Source organism: Balaenoptera ricei, chromosome X (genome assembly GCF_028023285.1).
Source record: "Balaenoptera ricei isolate mBalRic1 chromosome X, mBalRic1.hap2, whole genome shotgun sequence".
Taxonomy (NCBI): domain Eukaryota; kingdom Metazoa; phylum Chordata; class Mammalia; order Artiodactyla; family Balaenopteridae; genus Balaenoptera; species Balaenoptera ricei.
The window spans coordinates 16,566,620-16,588,698 of record NC_082660.1 but is presented as its reverse complement, the minus strand read 5'-3'; the positions used below and the strand labels follow the sequence as shown (position 1 = coordinate 16,588,698).

The 22,079-nt window shown below is 47.8% G+C and overlaps 1 protein-coding gene across 6 annotated transcripts in view; it reads left to right on the top strand.

The window, feature by feature from the left end:
• SH3KBP1 (SH3 domain containing kinase binding protein 1) overlaps positions 1-22,079 on the top strand; it is a 337,779-nt gene that overhangs the window by 277,785 nt on the left and 37,915 nt on the right. For all 6 annotated transcript variants that reach the window (XM_059911028.1, XM_059911030.1, XM_059911025.1 and 3 more), the window contains 3 exons: positions 3,919-3,970; positions 6,437-6,517; positions 9,119-9,278. In XM_059911028.1, coding sequence (XP_059767011.1) covers positions 3,919-3,970; positions 6,437-6,517; positions 9,119-9,278 — 293 coding nt within the window. The remainder of the gene's footprint in view (positions 1-3,918; positions 3,971-6,436; positions 6,518-9,118; positions 9,279-22,079) is intronic.

Here is a 22,079-nt window from a genome sequence, read left to right as displayed (position 1 = left end):
TCAGCTTAAAGGGGACCCTCTGATCACTCAGAGCTCTGACGTCCCCTGTTCTTAGCACCGACCTGCCAGTTGAGCAGGATGATGCCACCTGGGCCTGGAGCTGGAGTGTTTTATTTTCACTGTGGAGGGAGGAGAATAAATAGAACAAGTGCCTCTAAAAAATTCATGACTTATAAAAAGAAACGAAATTGAGTTATTTGTAGTGAGGTGGATGGACCTAGAGTCTGTCATACAGAGGGAAGTAAGTCAGAAAGAGAAAAACAAATACCGTATGCTAACACATATATATGGAATCTAAAAAAAGAAAAAAAGCTCATGAAGAACCTAGGGGCAAGACGGGAATAAAGACGCAGACCTACTAGAGAATGGACTTGAGGACATGGAGAGGGGGAAGGGTAAGCTGGGAGGAAGTGAGAGAGTGGCATGGACACATATACACTACCAAATGTAAAATAGCTAGCTAGTGGGAAGCAGCCGCATAGCACAGGGAGATCAGCTCGGTGCTTTGTGCCCACCTAGAGGGGTGGGATAGGGAGGGAGGGAGACGCAAGAGGGAGGGGATATGGGGGTATATGTATATGTATAGCTGATTCACTTTGTTATAAAGCAGAAACTAACACACCATTGTAAAGCAATTATACTCCAATAAAGATGTTAAAAAAAAATTCATGACAAAATACTTGACTGAGTTGAAAGGATGTTTCTGTCTGCGCACCTGCAGGAGCTAGTTAATGCTGGTAAATTCAACAGAGAAAGCGTTGACCTACTGCTTAACCTGGAAAATCAATTACATGATGTGCTTATGTCTTTTTGTTTGAGAATCATGAACTCCCATGATGAATTTTCTACTGCCACATTTTTGCTACCGATTTACCCACGCTGCCTTCTCAGTTCTCACTGCCCTGTCTTCCTGTGGCATTAAAAGAAAAAAAAAAAAATCAGGGGAATTCCCTGGTGGTCCAATGGTTAGAACTCAGTGCTCTCACTGCCGGGGCCCAGGTTCGATACCTGGTTGGGGAACTAAGATCCCGTGAGCTGCGAGGCACGGCCAAAAAAATGAAAAAGAAAAAAGATCATTGTCAGCTCATGTGAATACTTTATTAATCGTTTGTGGGGTGGTCTAGAGCTACAGGGAACCCTGACCCTGGTTTTTGTTCCGAATTACCTTAAAAGACATCTCCTTTGAAAAATGTGGCATCATTTCTCATCTAAGGAGGCAGGAAGGCTAAGGTTGATGGAATCAGGGCCAAAGTCAGTCAAGGAAAAAAAAAAAACAGGACAACTTGTAAACCTCCTCTGCTACTAAGCAAAGCAGGCACCTGGCCAGCGTTGATCAGGCCTGGTGAATGCAAGACAGACAGCTCACAAACTGCTGCCTCCTTTCCAAACTGCCCCACCTGCCTCCGCAGCTGCTAGGGCTCCCGACACAGCCTCACACCCCTGCCTGCTTCCTCCGCCCTCCGAGCAGGCACTTGGCATGACCACGCTCTCCACACGCTGTTGGGGAGCACAATACTTCCCGTCCCCTCTCTCGGTGCCCCTCCGCCCTGCCGTGTTGCATTTCGTGTATTACATGCCAAATCTGACACAACACTAAGGGTTTTTTTTTCTTTGCACAGTAATCTTGGAAAATATGATGACTTGTAATTGTCTTTTTTTATTTGAGGCCCTGTGGTTTGAGGCAAGGTCGCTGGGGTAACGGCCTCGGTAAGAGGAGGCTCATGTGAAATTGGTTAGAAAAATGTTCCAACAACTGAGAGTGAGGAAGCCGTCCAGCGGGTGGGCATTGCTGGGGCTGAGCCGGGAAGAATTAGGCCACGGGTTGTTGGCAGTTTCCTGCATAAGAAATTACTCTGATCCAGAGGTAAAGGAAGGTTAATTGGCAGAGTTTCAACTTCATTAGGTAAACACACATCTGTCCCCAGTCTAATTTCTACAAAGATAGAGAAGAGAGGAAGGAAAAAGGAGTCAGGGTAGAGAGCTGGAAGGGGCTGGCAACAGGGGAAGAGTCGTAAGCTCAGGGTGGAGGGCCTGTACCCATGCGGAGGTGGCCTTTGGAACGTCCTTCTTTCTTTTTTTTATAATGAAGTTTGGATGCATATAGACAGTAGAGAAAAATATTAAGAAGGAAACACATATGCACTCATAATCCTACAAGAGATCAGCACTATAAATTTCTTTCTTTCCAGTCTTTTTCCCTCTCTGAATATATTGTAACATGGTTGAGCTCATACTGTAGCTGCAATTCAATACCCTTTTTTTTTCCCCTTAATGTTGACATACTACAGTTTCTTGTGCTTTTGTAAACTCTGTGTGGTTTATGGCCGTGAGATGGTTTGTCTTGTGGATGCCCTCTGGCAGGATGGCCCCTTCACAGTGGTTAAGAGCATTCCTGTGGGGCAGATAGCCCTGGACTGGACTCTTGGCCCCCTGCCCCGTTTACTAGCCTGGTGACTTGGGGAAATGACTTCATCTCTTGAAGCCTCAATTATTTCATCTGCAAAATGGGCATAATAATATCACTCCTTATCGAGTTGTCACGAGGCTTGGGCAAGGCAGTGCTTACTGACTCCCTCTGTGAAACCGCCTCCTCCTAAGAGGGAAGTAATATTATCGTTTTACAGATGAGAAATTTCATCTAGGTGAGGTCACTTGCCCAGGGTCCACGGCTAAAAACTGAAAGAGCCGGGATGTGTAACGGCAGCCACATTCTGAAGCCCCGCCGCTTGCCCACCATATTATACTCTTACTTGGGGTCACTTGGCCAAATCACCCAGCTAGTAAAGAGCAGAGTTGAAATGTCAGATCCAGAGCCTACGTGCTGTGATGCTCCCTGAGACAGTTCTTTGTGGGTCTCGTATTCTGTGGGTTTTACTTAAAACCATTTCTTCCTGTGTCCTGGTACTGCATCAGGCACCGGGAGGCACTGGTGGGTCGGGCTGAGGATGGTCGGGTGCTTTTGCTGGTCACATCAGTACTTTTTCAGCATGCAGAAGAGAGTCCATGGGGCTTTTTTAAAGTCACAAGTATATGATACCCAGAGAGGGTCAGGACAGGTGTCAGCAGCAACATGGATCATATGCTCAAACCCTCCCCATTTCCATCGTTCCTTAATGATGTTGATAATGAGATGGCTCTCTCCTTGCCTTTGGTCCCCTTTTCCCCTGTGCAAGAATGGTGCCCAAGAACTGTGCCCTGGCTGGACTCTCGGCCCTAGGACATTTGCCAAGCCCAGCCTGTCTCCCACCTACAGCGAATCCTGGGTGAGCAAGGAGATGCCATTAATTGCATTGCTGCCTCATCCCCTCCAGAATGATAGGGTGTGAGAGAAAAACAAATAGTGGCTGATATGCAAAGAAACTCCATTCCAGTTTCCAGGGTATGACTGGTCTGTGGGGGAACCTCGCAAATGGCCTACCAGCCTTGGGGTGAAAAGGGGCAGAAAGCTTAGAACCCTACCCAGCCACAGGGGCCCCTCAGCCTGCATTTTGTTGCAGGTCCCACATCCAGAGCGGATCTAATTTAGAGCCATCCCAGTGACTCTTTCTGAATCGCCTGGTTATTCAGCAGATTAAATCTTAATTGCAAATGCGGTTTCAGCGTAGGAGTACCATTGTGCTTGCTGGTTTCAGGCCATTTTTGCTGAGCCGCGCTTTTCCAGAAGGCTGTTACAAATTTAGAAAGGGGGAAATGGTATTTCATTTGTCCATCAGAGCTTTGTTTTGCAGACTGAATTTATTTTGGTGCTTGTTTAAAGGTGCCAAAACCTGACATCCCTGGAGAGAGAATTGCTCAGTTTTTTTGGAGAGCTTCTCTGGACTGTCCAAACTACATCTAGAAAACACTGTCTGTGGTCCTCATGTGAGAGGCCAGGCCTGTCAACAATCTCATGTGGTATCATTTTGATTAATTTTTCAGAGACCCAAGAAGCCACCTCCTCCATCGGCTCCCGTCATCAAGCAAGGGGCAGGTAATGTACCTTTCACTTCCGTCAACACACTGTCTTTCTCTTACTGTTTTCCCTAACAAAGAAACATATCATTAAAATGTATCCCTGATATAGCCTCCCAAAGAGAATGACCAGAAAGACTTTGTTTCGGAATAAACCAGTTTTGTTTGCTTTGTTTTTATTTTTATTTTTTAAATAAACCCCTTTTGTAGAGAGAGGAACTGGTTGTCTGCTTTGCCTGTGCCTGCCCGTCGAGGGTCAGCCTGGGAAGAGCTGCTTCCCGTGGGTCACAACTTCACTGGGCATATATAGCAGTGCTGAATTTTCGATTTCTGTCCCGGGTGGTTAACCAAAATTTGTACTTACTTCACTTGCCCCCAGCAACAAAAAATGTTTTTCTAGCAATACTTTCCCTCCCTCATGATTCTTTTCTCATCTGGAAAAGAATCCAATTAATTCACTTTTCCTGTGTGGCTCAGATGTTAAGGTTGAATACTATAGGAAGACTTGATGCCGTTGGACACTTGGTAACTCATTGTACACTGGCGTCTCATACATAAAGATGAGCATTCCTAGTTCCCAATAGAACTCCTCTTTATCATTGTTAACACAAATTTTAGGGAGAAATTCCTCCGTGAATAACTAGTTAAGTGGCATTTTAAAAAATTAACAACTAAAACTGAAGAAGAGTAGGGGTATTTTTAATTCTACACATGCATAGTTATGATATTTCTGTAGCATTTAAAGTATGAATACATTTCCAGATTGGTTTATTCAGCAGATTTATTAGGAGTGATTTTTTGCCGTTCTTTTGGCCCACCAAGTTGGGGGAAAAAAATCAGCTTGACCTCACATTCCTTTCCCATTCCCTTCAGCATAGTTGAGAATTACAGAGATTAAGCCCCCAAATGGGATGTTAATTACATCTCCTGCTCAGCCCCCATCCTTGTTTGTGTTGAGCAGTTTAATTTTGCCACCTAGTGGTTCTGGCTGGATAAATATTTTATTTTGCTGAAATTAAAGCAGACTATTGATTTGCTTTTTTTCTGAAGATTCTTTCCCCTAGAAGCCTTGGTGACAGGTTAGAGACCAAGGAGGTGAGTTGAGTGGTCCCAGGCTCAGGTGGCCTAGAATGTAACTAGGGTTGGATTCTTCGTGGTAGTAGGACTGTCAGTTCCTCCTCTGTCTCTAGGAGTGGTACTGAAATTCTTCATTAGCGTTAGGAGACCAGATTGTAGCATGGTAGGCAAATTCTTATCCTTTTAAGACAATTTTAAAAGGTTGTGCTGGATCTCTAGGGGCAAAGCATGATGGCATTTAATCTTCCTAGATTACTACTACTGCTCATTTATCCTGCTGTATAATCTTGGGAACTGCTTTGTAGTGGGGAGGTAGATATTCCTGTTTTCCTTGTGTTTGGTTATTTGACGAAAAAAATCAGATACAGAATTGATAGAAATCAGATACAGTGTTTAACTTGTAGTGAGTCATTAAAGAGTTAAGGTAAAGTGTGTGTTCAGTGGATTTTATTTTAAGTTCTTTTGGCTTCTGATGCTGTGTAATTGAGATTTTAGTACCAAGCACACATCCATAGGGTTGGTCATATAAGGAGTTTGTCAAGCACTCAACCAAGTCCATAAATCAGAGGAGTACTTGTGATGGGTTTCATGCTTTAGCTATTTTCCAAGTACACTTACGGACCTGAGGCCGCTGACACTGATGAAGTTCCCTGGTGCGGGAAGCAGCTGTGGTCCAGGCGTGTAAAGAGGAAGGGTGAATTGGCACATTTGGGAAAATGTAATACATGGGGATTCAGATGCAAAGGACCTAGGGAGAACCACCGTATCTTCTCTGTACATCCCTCCACTTAAAAATGTGTTTAAGAGGTAACAAAGTACCAGTTATAAAATAAATAAGTCACAGGGATGTAATGTACAGCATGGGGAATATAGCCAATAATATTTTAATAACTTTGTATGGTGTGTAATGTATAAAAATATTGAATCACTGTGTTGTACACCTGAAACTAATATAATATTGTAAGTCAACTAAACTTCAATTTAAAAAAAATACACGTTCTAGTTACTATTGCTGCGTAACAAAGCACTCCAAATTTGGTGGCGTAAAACAACGATCTTCTCATGCCCGTGGATTTGTTTATTTATTTATATACATTCCCCACCCACACCACGTGGTCTCCTGTGACTACTTTGATGCGTAAGGAAGTCAGATTTAAATATCAATAAATATTAGTGGTGTTCTTGTAAATGAAGGATGCATAGGCAGGCAAACTTAATGACATATGCCAGAAATGGCTTCTGCTCCGTTTCTAAGCAGCTTGTGTTTGCCAGATAACACCAGCACTCAGCTTAGGAAAGAAAAAAACCTATTGACTTTGCTGTACCTGATAAATATTTAAAATGCTAGTGCATCTAATAAATGGATGGGGGAAACATTTCCTAATCGTTGCCATCCTTTCCCCGCCAGGTACCACTGAAAGAAAACATGAAATTAAAAAGATACCTCCTGAAAGACCAGAAACGCTTCCAAATAGAACAGAAGAAAAAGGTATGAGATCAAGTCTTCGTTGACACTTCTAGAACGGCAAGAGACAGAGCTGTCTGTCACAGGGCTAGTCCCTATTACCCACAGAATTTGCTTTCTCTTTGGAATATGGTGATTATGGTTTTGTTTTGATTGCTTTTAAATTTCCTCTTTCTAAAGAAATAGGAGAGGGGGTTATGTGGTGCCTCTTTGGGCCGGCATTTCTCATCAAATGAAAAACAACCAGCCTAGTCACTTAACACACTGGGGCTCTCCCACCCCAGTCTTCCTGCCATCACCACCCTCCCCACACCAGCAGCATCCTGAAGTCCGCATGCCGACTGTAAGTGCCTAGAGGGCCCCGCTGTACCGGCCAAGGTTCCCAGCCAGCCTAGTGCCCCAGGTGCTCATTAACTGCTGATGGGTGGGTGTGGCTTAGAGAAATTCCCATCCAGACAAACGAAAGCTGTCAGTCACTGCTGGGCCTTGGACTCTGGCTACTATACTGCAGACACATGTCCTCGGTCAGGAACGTTGAGGGAGGGGGTGGCATGGCAAAACTGGGAGAAGCAGCCCAGGGCCCACAGTCCCCTTACCGGGGTCAAAAGTGTCATTTTCAGGGAAGTGCTGTAACCTGTATCACGCAGTCAGGTTTATGAATGTGTTTGACTCCTATGGTCTGCGTGTCCCTCCCAAAGAAATCTGCATGCTGTGGAAGGACTCATTTTATTAGGTGTCTAAGATTTGATTGATCACACATTTTACGGGGAAAGTGTTACGTTATTATTATGAACAGGAGGCAGAGCGAATTCCATTTTTAAAAAGCAGTTATTTGTAAGTCACAAGAGAAATGCTGAATTAATGCATGTAATTATTTGGAGATGCTCCTGGGTGGCCTCATGAAATTTTATTGTGAAATTTAATATTTTATATCAGCCTGCCAGAAGTTTTACCAACATTGCGAGTTCTTAGGAAGTTACACCTCTTTCTTTCACAGTGAACAGTTAAAACTTGAGTTGTGGAAGCTCATTGTGAAGGCCAGGTCTGTGTCACAGATCAATGAAAAAATAGCTATTGAGTGTGTACCATACAAATAGTTCTTTGATAAAAGTGTGCGTGTTGTGACATAACCAAACACCGCCTCTGTCCTCACGGAAGACACATGGCTGGTTTTGGGCTCGTAGCCAGGCTCTGTGATGAGGACACTGCCCGCTCTGTTCCACGCTGACTAGCATATGTACTTGGCTTACGTGTGAACAGCCGCCCTAGTTGGTTGGCCAAGTGGCCGCACACTTCTGCTTCCTTCCCCTCCCGTGATGCCTTGTTCTGTGCCGCAGTGGGTCAGGAGACAGAAGCCCTGGTCAGAAGCAGCAGGGAAGACAGCAAACCAGCCCCACCTTGAGACTTGGCCTCCCTCGTAGGTGGGCACGAACCCTCTCTCCCATTCGTTCTGCAGGCTGCTGGAGCTCCATCCCTCCCAGGAGGCAGGAGGAATCCCCCCTCCTTTGTATTTTAGCGGAGCCCTTCCTCCTCTGGTGCCTCCTCTGGTCCCTGCGGACCAGTAAAAGAGTTCCCAGCATTCCTGGATGGAGCACGTTCCCTTACTGAGATATTGTGGGGATGAGCCCAGTGGTGTCTGTACAATACCTGATGGGCTTTTTGAAGCTTTGCCAATCTGACTGGTCACCCAGACGACGCGAGTGTGTGTTTGCAAGTAAAACGTGTTCACAGTTCCAGCTTCCGAGTGAGCACAGGGATGCTGCCTGTCCAGTGGGCAGCTCTCTGAAGCTCTGTCTTTGCAGAGAAATGTGGGGACATGAAGCATGAAGCTGCCACCAAGCACTGCCCAGTATGGCACCAGATCTGGCTTTAACTTCATTCTCATAGCTCCGACACCCAAAACCCTCGGAAACCAAATACCTGTGAAGTCCCAGTTTACCTTCCAAGGTGAAACTGTGCACGGAAAGAATCCAGAACTAATTGTTGGCTCCTGGTGCTTTACACAAGCTGACCTGGGAGACGTCAGGCCTCTTTCCTCCCCACACCCAACAGGTTCCGCTGGCCGTTGACCAAACCCATCAGCCATTTACCGAGCACCTGCTCAGTGCCAGGCACCACGCGGGTTCTAGAGAGATGGCCAGACGTGGGCCCTGCCCTTGGGGGCTGACTGCCTGCAGGCCGTGCCAAGCATGCAGACACCCAGCAAGTACTCAAGTGGAGCCTGTTTATAAAGGGCTGTCCTTTGCAGCTCAGGAGAGGGAGTAGGAAAGTCTGCCTCTGAGGGCGGGTCCAGCTCTCGAGAAGGGAACATGACCGTGTCACATTTCAGCCAGGCAAAATGTGAGTAGGCCCAATGAAGCATGAGTAGGAGTTTTCCAAGGGTGGGCAATGGCCGGAAGGGCCCTCAGGCAGAGGGACCCGCACGAGCAAAGGTGAACAGTGGGCTGTGATTGTATAGGTCTCTTTCTAACTTGGCCAAGAATAGATGATGCTCTTCGCCTTCCATCCTGACCTTGGCAAACAGCGTCAGTGATTTTTTTAAGCAGAAAACAAGCAGTCTTCAGTACTGTCACTTACACTAGTTCTATCTGTCTTCTTTATGCTTCTTTAAACAATGACTTAAAGAAAGACCAGAGAGAGAGCCAAAGGTGGATTTACAGAAGGCTTCTGTTCCTGCCATACCGCCCAAAAAGCCGCGGCCACCCAAGACCAATTCTCTCAGCAGACCAGGTGCGCTGCCCCCGAGGAGGCCGGAGCGACCAGCGGGTCCCCTGACCCATACCAGGTACTGCTCCGCTCTTGACGCTGGTGGTGGGGGCGGGGGCAGGGCAGCCGCAGGACGCTGGACTCCAGCCACTTGGGTCCTTGCTCCCATGCTCAGGCAGAAGTGGGTGTGAGGCTGGGGGGCGCAGCGTGGGTTTCAGGATTAGAGATGAGAATCCAGGTCGTGGCATCTAGGCCCTGCTCACGCGTGGGGATTTCCCCCTGTGCTTCCTTAGAGCAAGGCCAGCTGCCCTTCCGACCGGAAGTGCGGGTGGCATGCCCGCCTTCACCCCTGGATGTCCTGCTGGCTTGGGTGCGTGCGTCTCACTGGCAGCTCCATCCCCTGGCCCTCTCCCTGCTCTGGGGTGGCTCCCTCCACACTCCCAGGCTCCCTCTGCTCTTGCCTGCGCAGCCCTACTGGGGGACCCAGGACCCAGTCTGGCAAACGTTGTCTTAGTGGCCATGTCCGTGAACTGTGAGACCCTCACAGGCAAGGGGCATGCTTCGTTCAGGCACGAGTTCCGAGACGGGCCTGGCAAAACTCAAATTTGTTCACTGGCTGGCTGGACACCTGTGTTAGTGATACGGAATCAGAGTTGCACATTGTGCCTTCCAGACCTGAGATGCCCACCACAAGGGACAAGGAAGTGTCACGTTCTCTCCACAAGTTCATTGCTGGAACTTTCTACCGTTACATGCATATTATACGTGTTGATGTAAGATACTGGAGCCAGTCGGTGGCCTAGAGGCCTTTACATGGACCTGTCAACACACAGTCACTCACCGAATTTTCGTTCTTCTGAGCTAAGTTTGCATGGTGAGAATCTCATGGGGCTTCAGTGTCCTCGTGCTAGAGTCAGGCAGGCTTCCGGGCTCACGTCATAGTAGGATTGGGAGCCCCAGCAGGTCACTGCCCCTCTCTCCTCACCTTCCCTGTCTGTACATTGTGGATGATCATGGAATGCATCTAAAAGGATGGAAGGATGTAATTCCCGAGTATGTAGCCCCGGGCCTGTAAATCAACTTTACTTTCATTGTCTTATTTATGATTGTGTATCAAACTGGGTATACTGGAGTGAAACAAAAATAGCTCATTTACATTTTAGAAAAAAATTTTAAATCGTGGTAAAATACACATAACACAAAATTTTCTCAGGTATGTGAGCCCATTGGAGGAGCGGCTGGCTCACTTGTGTCATTCGGCAGGTGTCCCCCAAGATCCAGTCAAACAACTGCTCCCCTATGATGGCCCCGGGGTAAACTAACGGGACCAGGGCCACTGTTGAGTGGGTCAGGCCCCTACGTGTTGTGTCCTCTTCTGCTGACTGACACGCGCACGATGAGGCCACTTGACAGCCCCAATGACCTTAGCAAGGGCCACTTCAGTAGCGTGGTCGGCCCAGAGCTCGCACTTCAGAAGGAAAAGGTTATGTAAACCTAAGTGCTTCCAAAGAGAACGTGAGCTCCACAAACAGGGAGGAGGGAGCAGCAGGGGTCGTACATCACTTTGTGGTGGGTCAAAGGAGAACAGAAGCCACGCTCTGCCAAATTCTTATAGTCTTCCAGGGACCACAGGCATTTCGATGAAGTCAATAACGATTTCCAGAATATTCCTGCTGCTCTAATGATCCGATCCGAAGCAAAGTGCAGTTCCAATGGCTTCTGCGCCTTCAAAGGCTGCTCTCAGCCGTCTCGTTAGGAGATAGGTGCAGGCCTTGCGAGCCATTAGACCTGCACGGGAGCGGGGAGTGAATGATAACCTCCGACCCTCTGGGCTCACAGAAGCCCCATTTTCCTCCCGCCTCTGCTGAGCTCTTCCGCACCTCCAGCTCTCCCGAGATCCAGCTGTGGATCAGAAAGACGAGCCACCAAGGAAGATGCGTGAGAGGGGTTTGTACAGAAGCCAGTGGGAAGCGTAACTGCCTTTACGCTGCTTTACGTTGTGTGTGGCATCTGAGCAGCCTGGGAGAGGGTGGGCAGTCCCCGACCTCCCAAGCTCCCAGGGCACTGGTTTGCAGAAAGGAGGGAGCGAGAGGCAAGCCCCAGGCTTCCTTCCTGCCAGTCCCTGGAAGTGGCAGACCCGGGCAAGGCTGGGAGCATTTGAGGAGCCGCTACCTGCCCTGACCGCTTGCACAGCCAGTTGAAGGGAGGACGGTGCCTGCTCTAGCTTGGTGGTTCTCAAACTTGAGCGTGCATCGGCGTCACCTGGAGATCATGTTCAAACACATTGCTGGGCCCACCCCCACGGTCGTTGATCCGGTAGGTCTGGGAATTGATGCTGCCGGTCCACATCCACGCTGTGAGGATCTCAGGTTTTTGGCAGTGCCACCCTCCTTCCCCGGCTGCCTCTCATGCGTCCGTTAGTGCTCCCCGACTTCAGTGCCCAGTTAGCACGCCCCTCTTCTGGAAGCCTTCCCTCATCTCTCACGATTGCTCTCTCCTCCAAACGCCTGACACCCCGTGTTTAGCCTGGTGCGGGGCCCCATGCTGTGCCACTTGGGATGCTCACACCCCCGGACTCCTTTACCAGATTTAAAGCAGATCAAGAGTGTGTTTTGTCATCTCCACATGGTTTACGGGGTTGAGCATATGGTAGTGGCTCATTTAATACACTTGTTGAATGCCATGGTTCCTAAAAAGGGGGGGGAGTTGCCAGTGCTTACATTTTGTTCACTTTTGCTCTCCTGTCATCCTTCCCAGCCCCTGTACGAGCTCTGTAGCATGTGCGTCTTATGTTCTAAGTCACCTAGTGTGCCATGGATTTCAACATAAAAAAATTTAAGAAGATCGAAGAAAGGCTTGCTGTTTCTCAGTATCTCATGCACTTCATATTTTTTGCTAAGCAGTTACATTGGACAACCAACCCGTATACTAGTTTATGAACTTGTTTTGTTCCGCCAAGGTAGTTGAGGCAGGAGTGTTAACGTCAAACAGTTTTGTGTCGGTAGTCCTCCAAAAAGGGGTATTGTCTGCTGTGCAAACCCAAATCCTCGCCAGGATTTACCTGACTGGATGGGTAGATGGGCGGATGGATAGACGGATGGTTGAACACATGGACGCACAGTCACCATTTGCTGTTCTTACTGGGAATGAGGCATGAGGCATTGCCACTCCAGCTGCAATGTCTGGGCTCAAGCTTCCTCTCACCAGCCAGAAAGCTCGCTGCCAAATGTGGCTTCCAGAAGAGATGAATTTCTTTCTATTTAAACAGGAACTAGCATCTTTTAGAAAAAGGAATACCTAAGTTTAGGAAGAGGGGAGTCATTTTTAGATGCATTTACTTAACAGAAATGGATTGAGGGACTACTGTATACCAGGCACTGTTCTGGATCTTAGTAACGGTGGGGCTTGGCCATTATAGATCCTGGTCTTCAGGAATCATGTCTAAAGGAATTAGGACACCCGCGCAATTTTGTGTCCATCTGAGCAAGTAGCAGCATGCCGTTAACATACTTACTTCCAGATAGTAAATGTAGGTAGAAATTTAACAGGAAGAAAGAGACTTTTTCCAAAAAAACTTAGTACCAGAGTTGATTTAAAAATTGAATGATGATAGGAGATTCCCCTAGGTCATAAGTGCCTTTGTTTGAGAGTCTGTGCTTTGGGGATGCATCAGTTATTATCTCACAGCATAAAGACAGCGTCTGCTGGTCTCGTCCAGCCCACCATATAACTAAGGTAGTCGTGGTACAAAGAGCATTCTGTCTACCTCTATCTTCACACTTGAGAAAGTGGAGTCTCAAAAGTATAGCGCCTACTCACTTGTTTTGATATTTGATCATAAAGATATTTCAAATGACAGAATATACCTAAACTTTTGTGTGTGTGTGTTGTATACACACACATGGACATGTGATGTTATATGTCTCATAATGTGTATTATCGATTTAATAAAGATGGGGTCTGAAACCCCCATGAGAAGAGGCCCTGAAACTTGGGAGAAGGGTCCAAAAGAAAAAAAAATCCAAGGAAAAGCTGGAAAGAAGCAGGCTGTCCTGAGCCCTAGCAGTTTGCATGCAGCGGAAGGCAGCGAGCCAGCAACCTGAGGGGCAGAGCAGGTGTGTGCCTTCAAAAGAAAATAAACCCTATAGGGAAAGAGGTAGAAGCAGGCTGAAGAGACCAGAACAGGTTTGTTAATCTTCCCAAACATGGCCACCCCAAGTTGTAAACAATCTCATTTTCTTCCCGAAGAGCGGGCAAGTGGGAGCAGGACCTTTGGCCCAAGTTGCCAGGGAGCTGTGCCTGTTGTCTGCTGCAGCACAGAGCAGCCAGCGCTCTGAGTGGAGGGGCAGGCCGCTGGCAGGGCGGGGACGGGTGGGGCTGGTGGAGGCGGGGCTTGAGTGATAGACAGGGGCTCTGGGACTGCGAGGAAGGAAGTGAAGCTAAAAGAAGTAAGAGGAGGTGAGCTGGGCAGGGATGGAGTGGAAGCCGGAAGTGGGAAAAGTCGATGGCCGGAAGTACAGGGGATGCTGGTCAGGAAGGGGAGGTTGGTGCCCACAACTTCAGAGGCGGAGTGGGTCTGAAGGTGGACATATCCACAGAGGGAGGGGCCCTGAATGTGGCTGACTGAGGATGAATGAAGGTCATAAGGGCTGAAGGGACCAGGGGAGGGAGGGGATGGATTGCCCACTTGGCTGTCATAGGCTCAGGAAGATGGCAAGAGCTGAAATGAGGTGAGGCTGATGTTCTCGAAGCCAGTGTCCGGGATCCCAGGTGGATGTCGGGGTGTTCTGCGAGTTGATGACAGTCAGTGATAAGAAAGTTTCAATAGTCAGGGTGGTAGCAGGTCATTAAGTCAAGAGGTTCCAGGTGGATGGAGTTGCTTACTGTGGCTCAAGCATCGCAGAGGGCACTGTCCACTGACTTCAGATGTGGAAGCCTGTGTCAGATGAGGAATCTCAGTGAGAAGGTGGGCAGTTGGGTCTTGGACACCAGACTGTGGGCAGGAGGCCTAGTGGCTTCCCAGACCTGTGCCACTTGCAGATGGCCTATTGCTTTAAATCTTAAACACACCAGGTACCTTTCGCATGAAAGGCTGAAAGCTATACGGAGAGAACTGGAACACGGATCCAGGGAGAGGGACAGTGGAATTGCACATTTTTTCCTTGTAATGAAGAGGGAGCCCTGGATACCAGAGAAACACTGGGAGATTAGTGACTGTTGAGCCCTGAGACATTTTAGCTTGAGGCAAAGATTAAGTAAACATTTGTATGCCAAACATCAACTAAGTGCTTAGGGAAGGGCAGATGTCTCTCTGGAGACCAACTTACCCACACGGAAGTTAATTTTTCTTTAGATTTAGGAAGGCATCCCAGCTGCTTCAAGCCCCTCAGGATACAAATTAGCAGAAAGTAAACTTCTAGGTCCTGGTGGTTCTGTGAGGTGTGTGGTCCCCATGCCCACCAAAAGAACGCACTAAAAAAGACCTTTGCTCTTATTAGCTCTAAGCTAATCAATCGTTTAATTAAAAAAAAAAAAACAGGGAAAGAAAGATAGCTAGAGTGCACACAAATGTTCCCTAAGCAGGCAGATAGAATGTGTACCTGGGTGGTGAGCCATCATTTTGAGTTTGGATTGCTCAAGTATTCTAAATGTCTTTTCAAAGATTCCTAGGGATGTGGCATGTGGTGTTTGAGTGTTTCCCTTCTTTTCTACAAGTCAGGACCAAGACATGTCTTTGGAGAGTTCAGGAGAGAGATCTCGGCTAGAACGTCCAGAGGTGGGTGTCATTGGCTCACAGATGGTAGTTACAGGCATGGAATGGCTATAATCACTCCAGGAGATTACAGAGAAGAAGAGGAGAGAGTACAGGCAACAGTGGGGAAAACCATTACTTACAGGGTGGAGGAAGGACGAGGAGCTGTGGAGAAGGGTGAGTGGACTGCAAGGCCGTGGGAGCTAGGAGGAGGGAGGGTGGAGCAGCTACCGGCCAGTGGCTCTCACACTTGAGTGTACGTTGGCATCACCTGCGGTCTTGTTAAAACACAGATCGCTGCTCTCCAAGTTTCTGATTCAGGAGGTCTGGGTTCCGGCCTGAGAATTTGCGTTTCTAGCAAGCTCCCGGGGCTGCTGCCGCCGCTGGTTAGCCAAGCCCACTATGAGAACCTCCACCAAAGTGAGAGCCGGGAAGACTGAAGGGGCTTTGGTCACTAGCTGGCCCTTGGTGATCCCAGTCAAGTGGTTCCTCTACGATAGTTGGGGGCAAGAGACAGACTCAGGGTTGAGGTGAAGAAAGAACAGGCGGGCAGACACATACAGACTGTGTATGTGTGTGCTCTGTGTGTGTGCGTGCGTGTTTGTGTGTGTGCTGTGTGTGGTGTCATTCATTATTTCAGAAATTCATCAAGTGCCTCCATTTGGCTAGGCCCTCTCCTGGGTGGTAGTTAGCTACGGTAACCAGGCCAGACATGCCTCCTGCCCACCCACTGCTTACTGGGCTTTGGAGCCAGGCCCACCAGTGTGGAAAGCCCACCCCTCTGCTTCCTTACCCTGTAGCTTCAGGCAAGGTGCACACCTCTCTGTGTCTCAGTTTCCGTCGCCGCTCCTAGGGCACCTAGCTCCTCTCCTGGCACTTGTGAGGCCCTCAACCAATCTTTTTTCCTCCCTTGAGAGAGCTCAGTGGGTGACCTTGTTGGGAGAGGAGTTGCCACATGGTGACAAACAGGTCGTGCTCAGCAGCCCCAAGGGAGCGAGGAAACACGATGTGCAGACCGCACATCGAGAGGTCTCTAGGGAGTGGGAGCAGAGCCGCGAGAGCGTCAGGGTAGCCAGCACTCAGGGAAGGCTAGGGACTGAGGGACGGTGGGTGGTTTATGGAGCATAGGAATCCCACAGGGGGAAATACCTTGTCACACCATAGAAATGTCTACCTTATTGGCTGGCCTCATTTCATTTGTTATGTATAACTTTCTCTCCATACGTCTTTCCATCCTCACCTAGAATAAATTTCATTCCCTGCAGCAAGATCCAACAACAGTAGTGATGGGTTTAGCCTCAGCTCAGACTGAGCCACATTGATTTTCCTGCCAGTGATGGCCAGAAGCAGGCAAGGAATCAGTAGGGGATATTAACACCCCGCACGGGCACAGGTACTAATCGGTTCGTATAATGCTTTTCCCACGGGCTATTTTTTTGAACACGCTTCCTCCAAGTGACACCCCACAAACTTTTCTCAGAGTTGTGCACTGATGGCATCCCCTCCTCCAGGCATCAAAAGACCCTTGCCCCTCTGAGAGGCCCAGCTGTGGGTTTGCAGATGGGAGCTGCGGGTGTCATCGTCCTTTGGCCTTAGGGGCTTGGGGCTTGTGCCCTGGATGGGCTCTAGACGGAGGCCTGTTTCCACCCACACTTGCAGAGTCTGCACAGAGAACAGAAATTTGGAGGGGAACTGAGTGGGCAGTGTCCCATCACCTTCCAACGTGTCTTCACCAACTATAAATAGCCAAGCCTGTTTGTGCTCATCCAAACAAGGACACAGAGCAAGGGGAGAGCTGCCAGGAAAACCACTCTGGTTCCCGCTTCCTGCGCCCCTGGCCTCGCTCAGGCTGCCCCACATTTAGACGGGAAGTTCGTAGTCAAAAAATGCCTGTGATTCCTGGGACATTTTAGGCCGTGGGGTGGGTGTGGAGGGGCTCCACAGGATCGGCAGAGCCTTTGGATCCACATTTCTGGGAAAGGGGAGCGAGGCTCCTCCTGCCCTCCCGCTGATGAGCAAAGGAAACTGGGCTCACTGCTGGTGCAATTTTGTCCTTTCCTGAAGGAAGGATTCAACCTCCCCGGGCAGTAATGGCCCCTCACAGAACGCTTCTGAAGGACTGGCTTCATCTCTGCTCCCTCCACAGATGGGCGGAGCCCTCTTATCGTTGCTTATTTGCAAGAGAAAAATCTCTAGAAGCATCAAACATGTGCATTTTGATTATTACCGCCCCAAGTGTGGTGGGCAAAGATGGGGCTGGGCGTCAAGAAGCTTCCATCCAGTTTTAGCTTTGCTACCAATTAGCTGTGTGGCCTTGGGCTCATAACTCCCAGCCTTAGAGCCCAGGACCCTCGTCCGTAATAAAACGGGGGCCTGAGCCGGGTAATCTTTACCCAGTTTTTTTTTTAACATCTTTATTGGAGTATAATTGCTTTAAAATGGTGTGTTAGTTTCTGCTTTATAACAAAGTGAATCAGCTATACATATACATATGTCCCCATATCCCCTCCGTCTTGCGCCTCCCTCCCACCCTCCCTATCCCACCCCTCTGGGTGGTCACAATGCACCGAGCTGATCTCCCTGTGCTATGCGGCTGCTTCCCAGTAGCTATCAGTTTTACATTTGGTAGTGTATATATGTCCATGCCACTCTCTCACTTCGTCCCAGCTTACCCTTCCCCCTCCCCGTGTCCTCAAGTCCATTCTCTACGTCTGAGTCTTTATTCCTGTCCTGCCCCTAGGTTCTTCAGAACCATTTTTTTTTTAGATTCCATATATATGTGTTAGCATACGGTATCCATCGACAGACGAATGGATAAAGAAGATGTGGCACATACATACAATGGAATATCACTCAGCCATAAAAAGAAATGAAACTGAGTTATTTGTAGTGAGGTGGGTGGACCTAGAGTCTGTCATACAGAGTGACGTAAGTCAGAAAGAGAAAAACAAATACCCAGTTTTAATAGAGCCTAAGTCTGAGACGTTGTGAGCGGGCAGCCAGGAAAGCTGGGAGGGAGCGTTCATCTCCATTGACCTCACATCCTCAGTGCATGACTGGACCAGGGTGAGGGCGGTGAGCAATAGGACAGGGTGGTTTTACATTAGAAGGGGCTGATAAAACAAGGTTGCGGGGTTGGAGCAAGAGAGAAGAGAGGGGATCTCTAGTCGTTTCTCCAGAAACTTCACATCTGCCATCTGTCATCGTCCCTATGAGTAGATGACTCCCAGGTGTGGTGAGCGCTGGGGAAAAATGGAGGATTCAAAGGGTGCACCTCAGTGGTTTTCTGAGTACAGGGGATGGGGCTTTTCTATTTCTTTTTCCTTTCCTAGCCTTTTTTTTTTTTTTTTTTTTTTTTTTTTGCCCCCATAACAATTTTTAGGCACTTAAAACCCAGACATTTACATTATGGTAATAGATCCTTCTGAGGGCAGGGAGCGGAGACGGCCGAAAAGATTCATCATCTGGACTTGGGATCTTTTGCTTGCTAGGAATCAGTCGACTCTTTTTCCCCTTCACCCCCCAGTCACCTCCAGAAGCGTGTGGGGTCTTTTTGGTGGTTTTTAGTTGCTGCTGTTAATGCTGCTGTTCATTTATTTACTTACTTGTTTGCCTGCCTCGGCTTCCTGTGCACTTCAGCATCTTTTCCAGGCCACATGTCTTGTCTTAACTGTCCCAACTTGGGCTAAATTGGGGCATGCCACTTGCTGAGCTCATGTTCTCAAGGGATGCACATGGCGCATCTTCCACATTTCCAACTGTTCACGTGCCCCATCTCACGTCTCAGGTCTGAGTGGAAAGAGTAGGCCCCTCTGGGTGGGTCGGGTATGGGATTTTTGTTTATTAATAGTACTTTTTAACTCGGGGAGCAAAGGCCGTTCACCCAGCTGGCAGTGAGCTGTGGTGACACAGGCCGCCTGGCATCCTCGGTGACTCACCGTCTCCAGGACCAGGAGGCTGAGTGAAGCAGCTTTGAGAAGCGGCCAAGAGCTTGGGCTCCAGAGGCAGAGTTAGTAGGTTCAAATCCAGACCCCACCATTCAACTAGTTTTATGACCTTTTGGCAGCAAGTGACTTCATCTCGCTGAGCCTGAGTTTCCTGATCTATATAATGAAAAGCAGGGCCTCACAGGTGGGCTTCTCCAGGAAGCAAATTTTAGTATGCAAGATCTGTGTAGGGTTCAGTGCCTGTGGGGAGGGAGAAGGAAGCCGCTTTGGGCAGAGGGAGAAAAGTTGTGACGCTGGCTCCCCAAAGCCTCGGCCAAGTCCATGGGGGCTTTGGGGCTAAAATGGCCCCTCCGAGTTGTCTTCTGTTGGGCTGAGATGGCTGAGACTTTTATACCGTGAAGCGTGGGCCGCCCTGGAAAGGCCAAGGAGGCTCTCTGCAGCTGAGGTGGTCCCTGGAGGGGCCAACAGCATTTCCACCGGCGGGGTCGACCAGCCCTGCACAGAAGGGGGCTCTGGGTGGTGCAGCTCCGTGTCTGCCACGCAGAGTAGATACTTCAAGGGGCAGTTGGGGCGATTGAATCATACGTGGAAGGAGCTTATCCTAGTGCCTGGCTTGTGGCAGGCAGTCAGTAAAGCGTAGGTGCTGCTGTTGCTTCTGTGGGATTGTCGGTTCCACTTATTCCTGCTGGGTGTCCTTGGGCTGGTCAACCTGTTCCCTGCGATGTAGGGTCCCTGGCCAGCGAAGCAAGGAGACTCTTGGTTGCTAGTTGCCTATCCAAGTCACGTGTTTTAAATATCCATAACCAAACCTGCTGAAGAAATACAAGAAAATAACATTATTTTGATTTAACAATCAGAGATGAGTAAGGGCAGCCATGTTCCGATATCTTTGGCTGTATGGGGATGTGCCTGCTTTCTTCTATTTTCTCCCTTTATTTAACAGCTGTGGGCATAGAAACTCACCATAAAAAAAACCCAAACCCTTGCAGGAGCTAGTAAACTACAAAAGCATGAGCTTTTTCCTCTTTTGTTGAATTTAGTAACATCTTTTTTGCCAAAATGGTACCCATGTGTTGGGCAGACTGGAGGAGAACAGGGACCATCGAGAGCTGCAGCCTCATTGGGTGTCACCTGCTCCAAACGTGTGCTTTGAAGAATTTCAGAAATTCTGCTGTTTTTCGGAACTGAAATTCATTAGCTTTGTTGTAAACGTCTATAAATACAGTGAAAGGCATTTACAAATAGACATTGTAAAATGCTTCCACACCCACAGTCTGAACACTGTCAAAACACCAGCTGTAGCTCCCCTACTTGGAAGGATCAGAACCTTTTTTAAACTACACCTACTGTGTTTTCAAAATAGGCTTGCTTCTGGCCCTGTGTAGAAGATAATTTCAGCCGAAAGCCTGTGTCTGCTCTTGGCATGAGGGATCAGGACTTATTTAGAGAGATGGGGGGACCCCAGTCTCCTTCCTTTCAGAATATGGCTGGCGCTTTAGAATCTGGGGAGGGGTCACTCACAGCTGCTCTTTCCTATTTCTTCGGGTGGGGGGATCCCTCATGACCTGGACCTCTCAGTGTAGGATTTGTAACTCCATCCCCCCCAAATGGTTCCCAGGTGAGTTCCAGGTGTGGTCACAGGGGATCACAGAGGCACCTGTGGTCGGGGAGATCCTTAAAGGAGAGTTTGCAGGTAGGGGCCAGGCAATCTCATCTTTTACCTGGATGATACTGTTGGGGAGAAAGGAGAGCGAACGTAAGCTGCCTGAATTGTACAAATCTCTGTTATTAAAAGTGAAGTTTAAAAAAAAAAGAGTGAACTTTAAAAGGAATGAAAAATTTACCTATAGGCTTATCCCAGAGACAACTGCTATTAACATTTTGGACTGTTTCTTGCCCATCTTTTTCCTGTGTATATTTTGGTTTGTTTTTCATCGGTTTTACATAGGTGCGATCATACTGAATGTCATACAACTTTATGTCTTTAGAGAGTAATGCAGTTATTATAAATACATAATGCATTCCCATTTCAGAAAAAAAGGCAAATATTCATTAATTCTACAAGTAGTTTTCAGCTCCTGACATGTACCAGGTGCTGGGCTGGTGCTAGAAATCACCCATCAGACTCCCCAGGAATAACCACTATAAATACATGTTCTTCTAGCCTTAAAAAAAAAAATCCCTCTTCCTAATATATCAGAAGGGCATGTGGGTGCATGTGCAGTGAGGTGTATGTCATTTTTAACTTGTATTTGTCGCCTTGACATTGTAACATAAGCATCTGTCCCTGTTGTCATGAACTGTTTATACGTATCATTTTAATGGCTGTATAAAAGTCCATCAAATATCATAGGTTATTCAACTGTTCCCCTATTTATGAAAGACTCCAGTTCTTTTCAATTTTTCTTTATTACAAATAATGCTATGATAAACATCTTGATCCGCAAAACCCATTTGGGTATTTCAGACTATCTCTTTAGCATAGACCCCCAGATGAACGTTTTAAATACTATTGATATACACCCTGTTCTTAAAAATTACTTCTTTTTACCCTGCCCTGTTCCCCAAAGGCTTGGAGGTAACTTTCAAAAATGCATATAAAAGAACAAAATAGTTAAGGGTGACAATAAAGGGGAAATAAGGGCAGAAAAGTAATACAGCCCAAGATCGGATGAGCACCGCAATGGGCATAGAGTTCTCTACGGCCCCCATCGAGAGAGAGAGGCTCACATTGGACTAGAAACTTCCAGGTATCAAACCAAAGAGGGAACTGGTAGCTCCAAGATCCACAGTTACCAAAATGCACGAATAAGCCACATGTTCAGAAGCAGCCGAGTTGTTCTGAGATACACATGGTTCACTGACGTGCAAAGCTCCTTCCCCCATCCGCACCTCCAACCCCCCCCCCCAAATGACGTTCTCCCCAGCTGCCCACCAGGGTGTCACCTCCAACCATCCTCACCTTTGGCCAAAAAAAAAGGTCAGTGGAATTAACTGGACTTTCTTTGCCTGAGTGACCTCTCTCCCTGGACAGAACATGTGTTTTCGTAAATTTTAATCCTTGGTGTGTTCCCAAAAGGACAGAGCTGTCTGGCTGTGAGTATAACTTGAGTTCAGTCTCTGAGTCAGGAAGATGACAGCACCAAATCTTTCAGGCTCTGTAGATACCAAGTAATAAGAT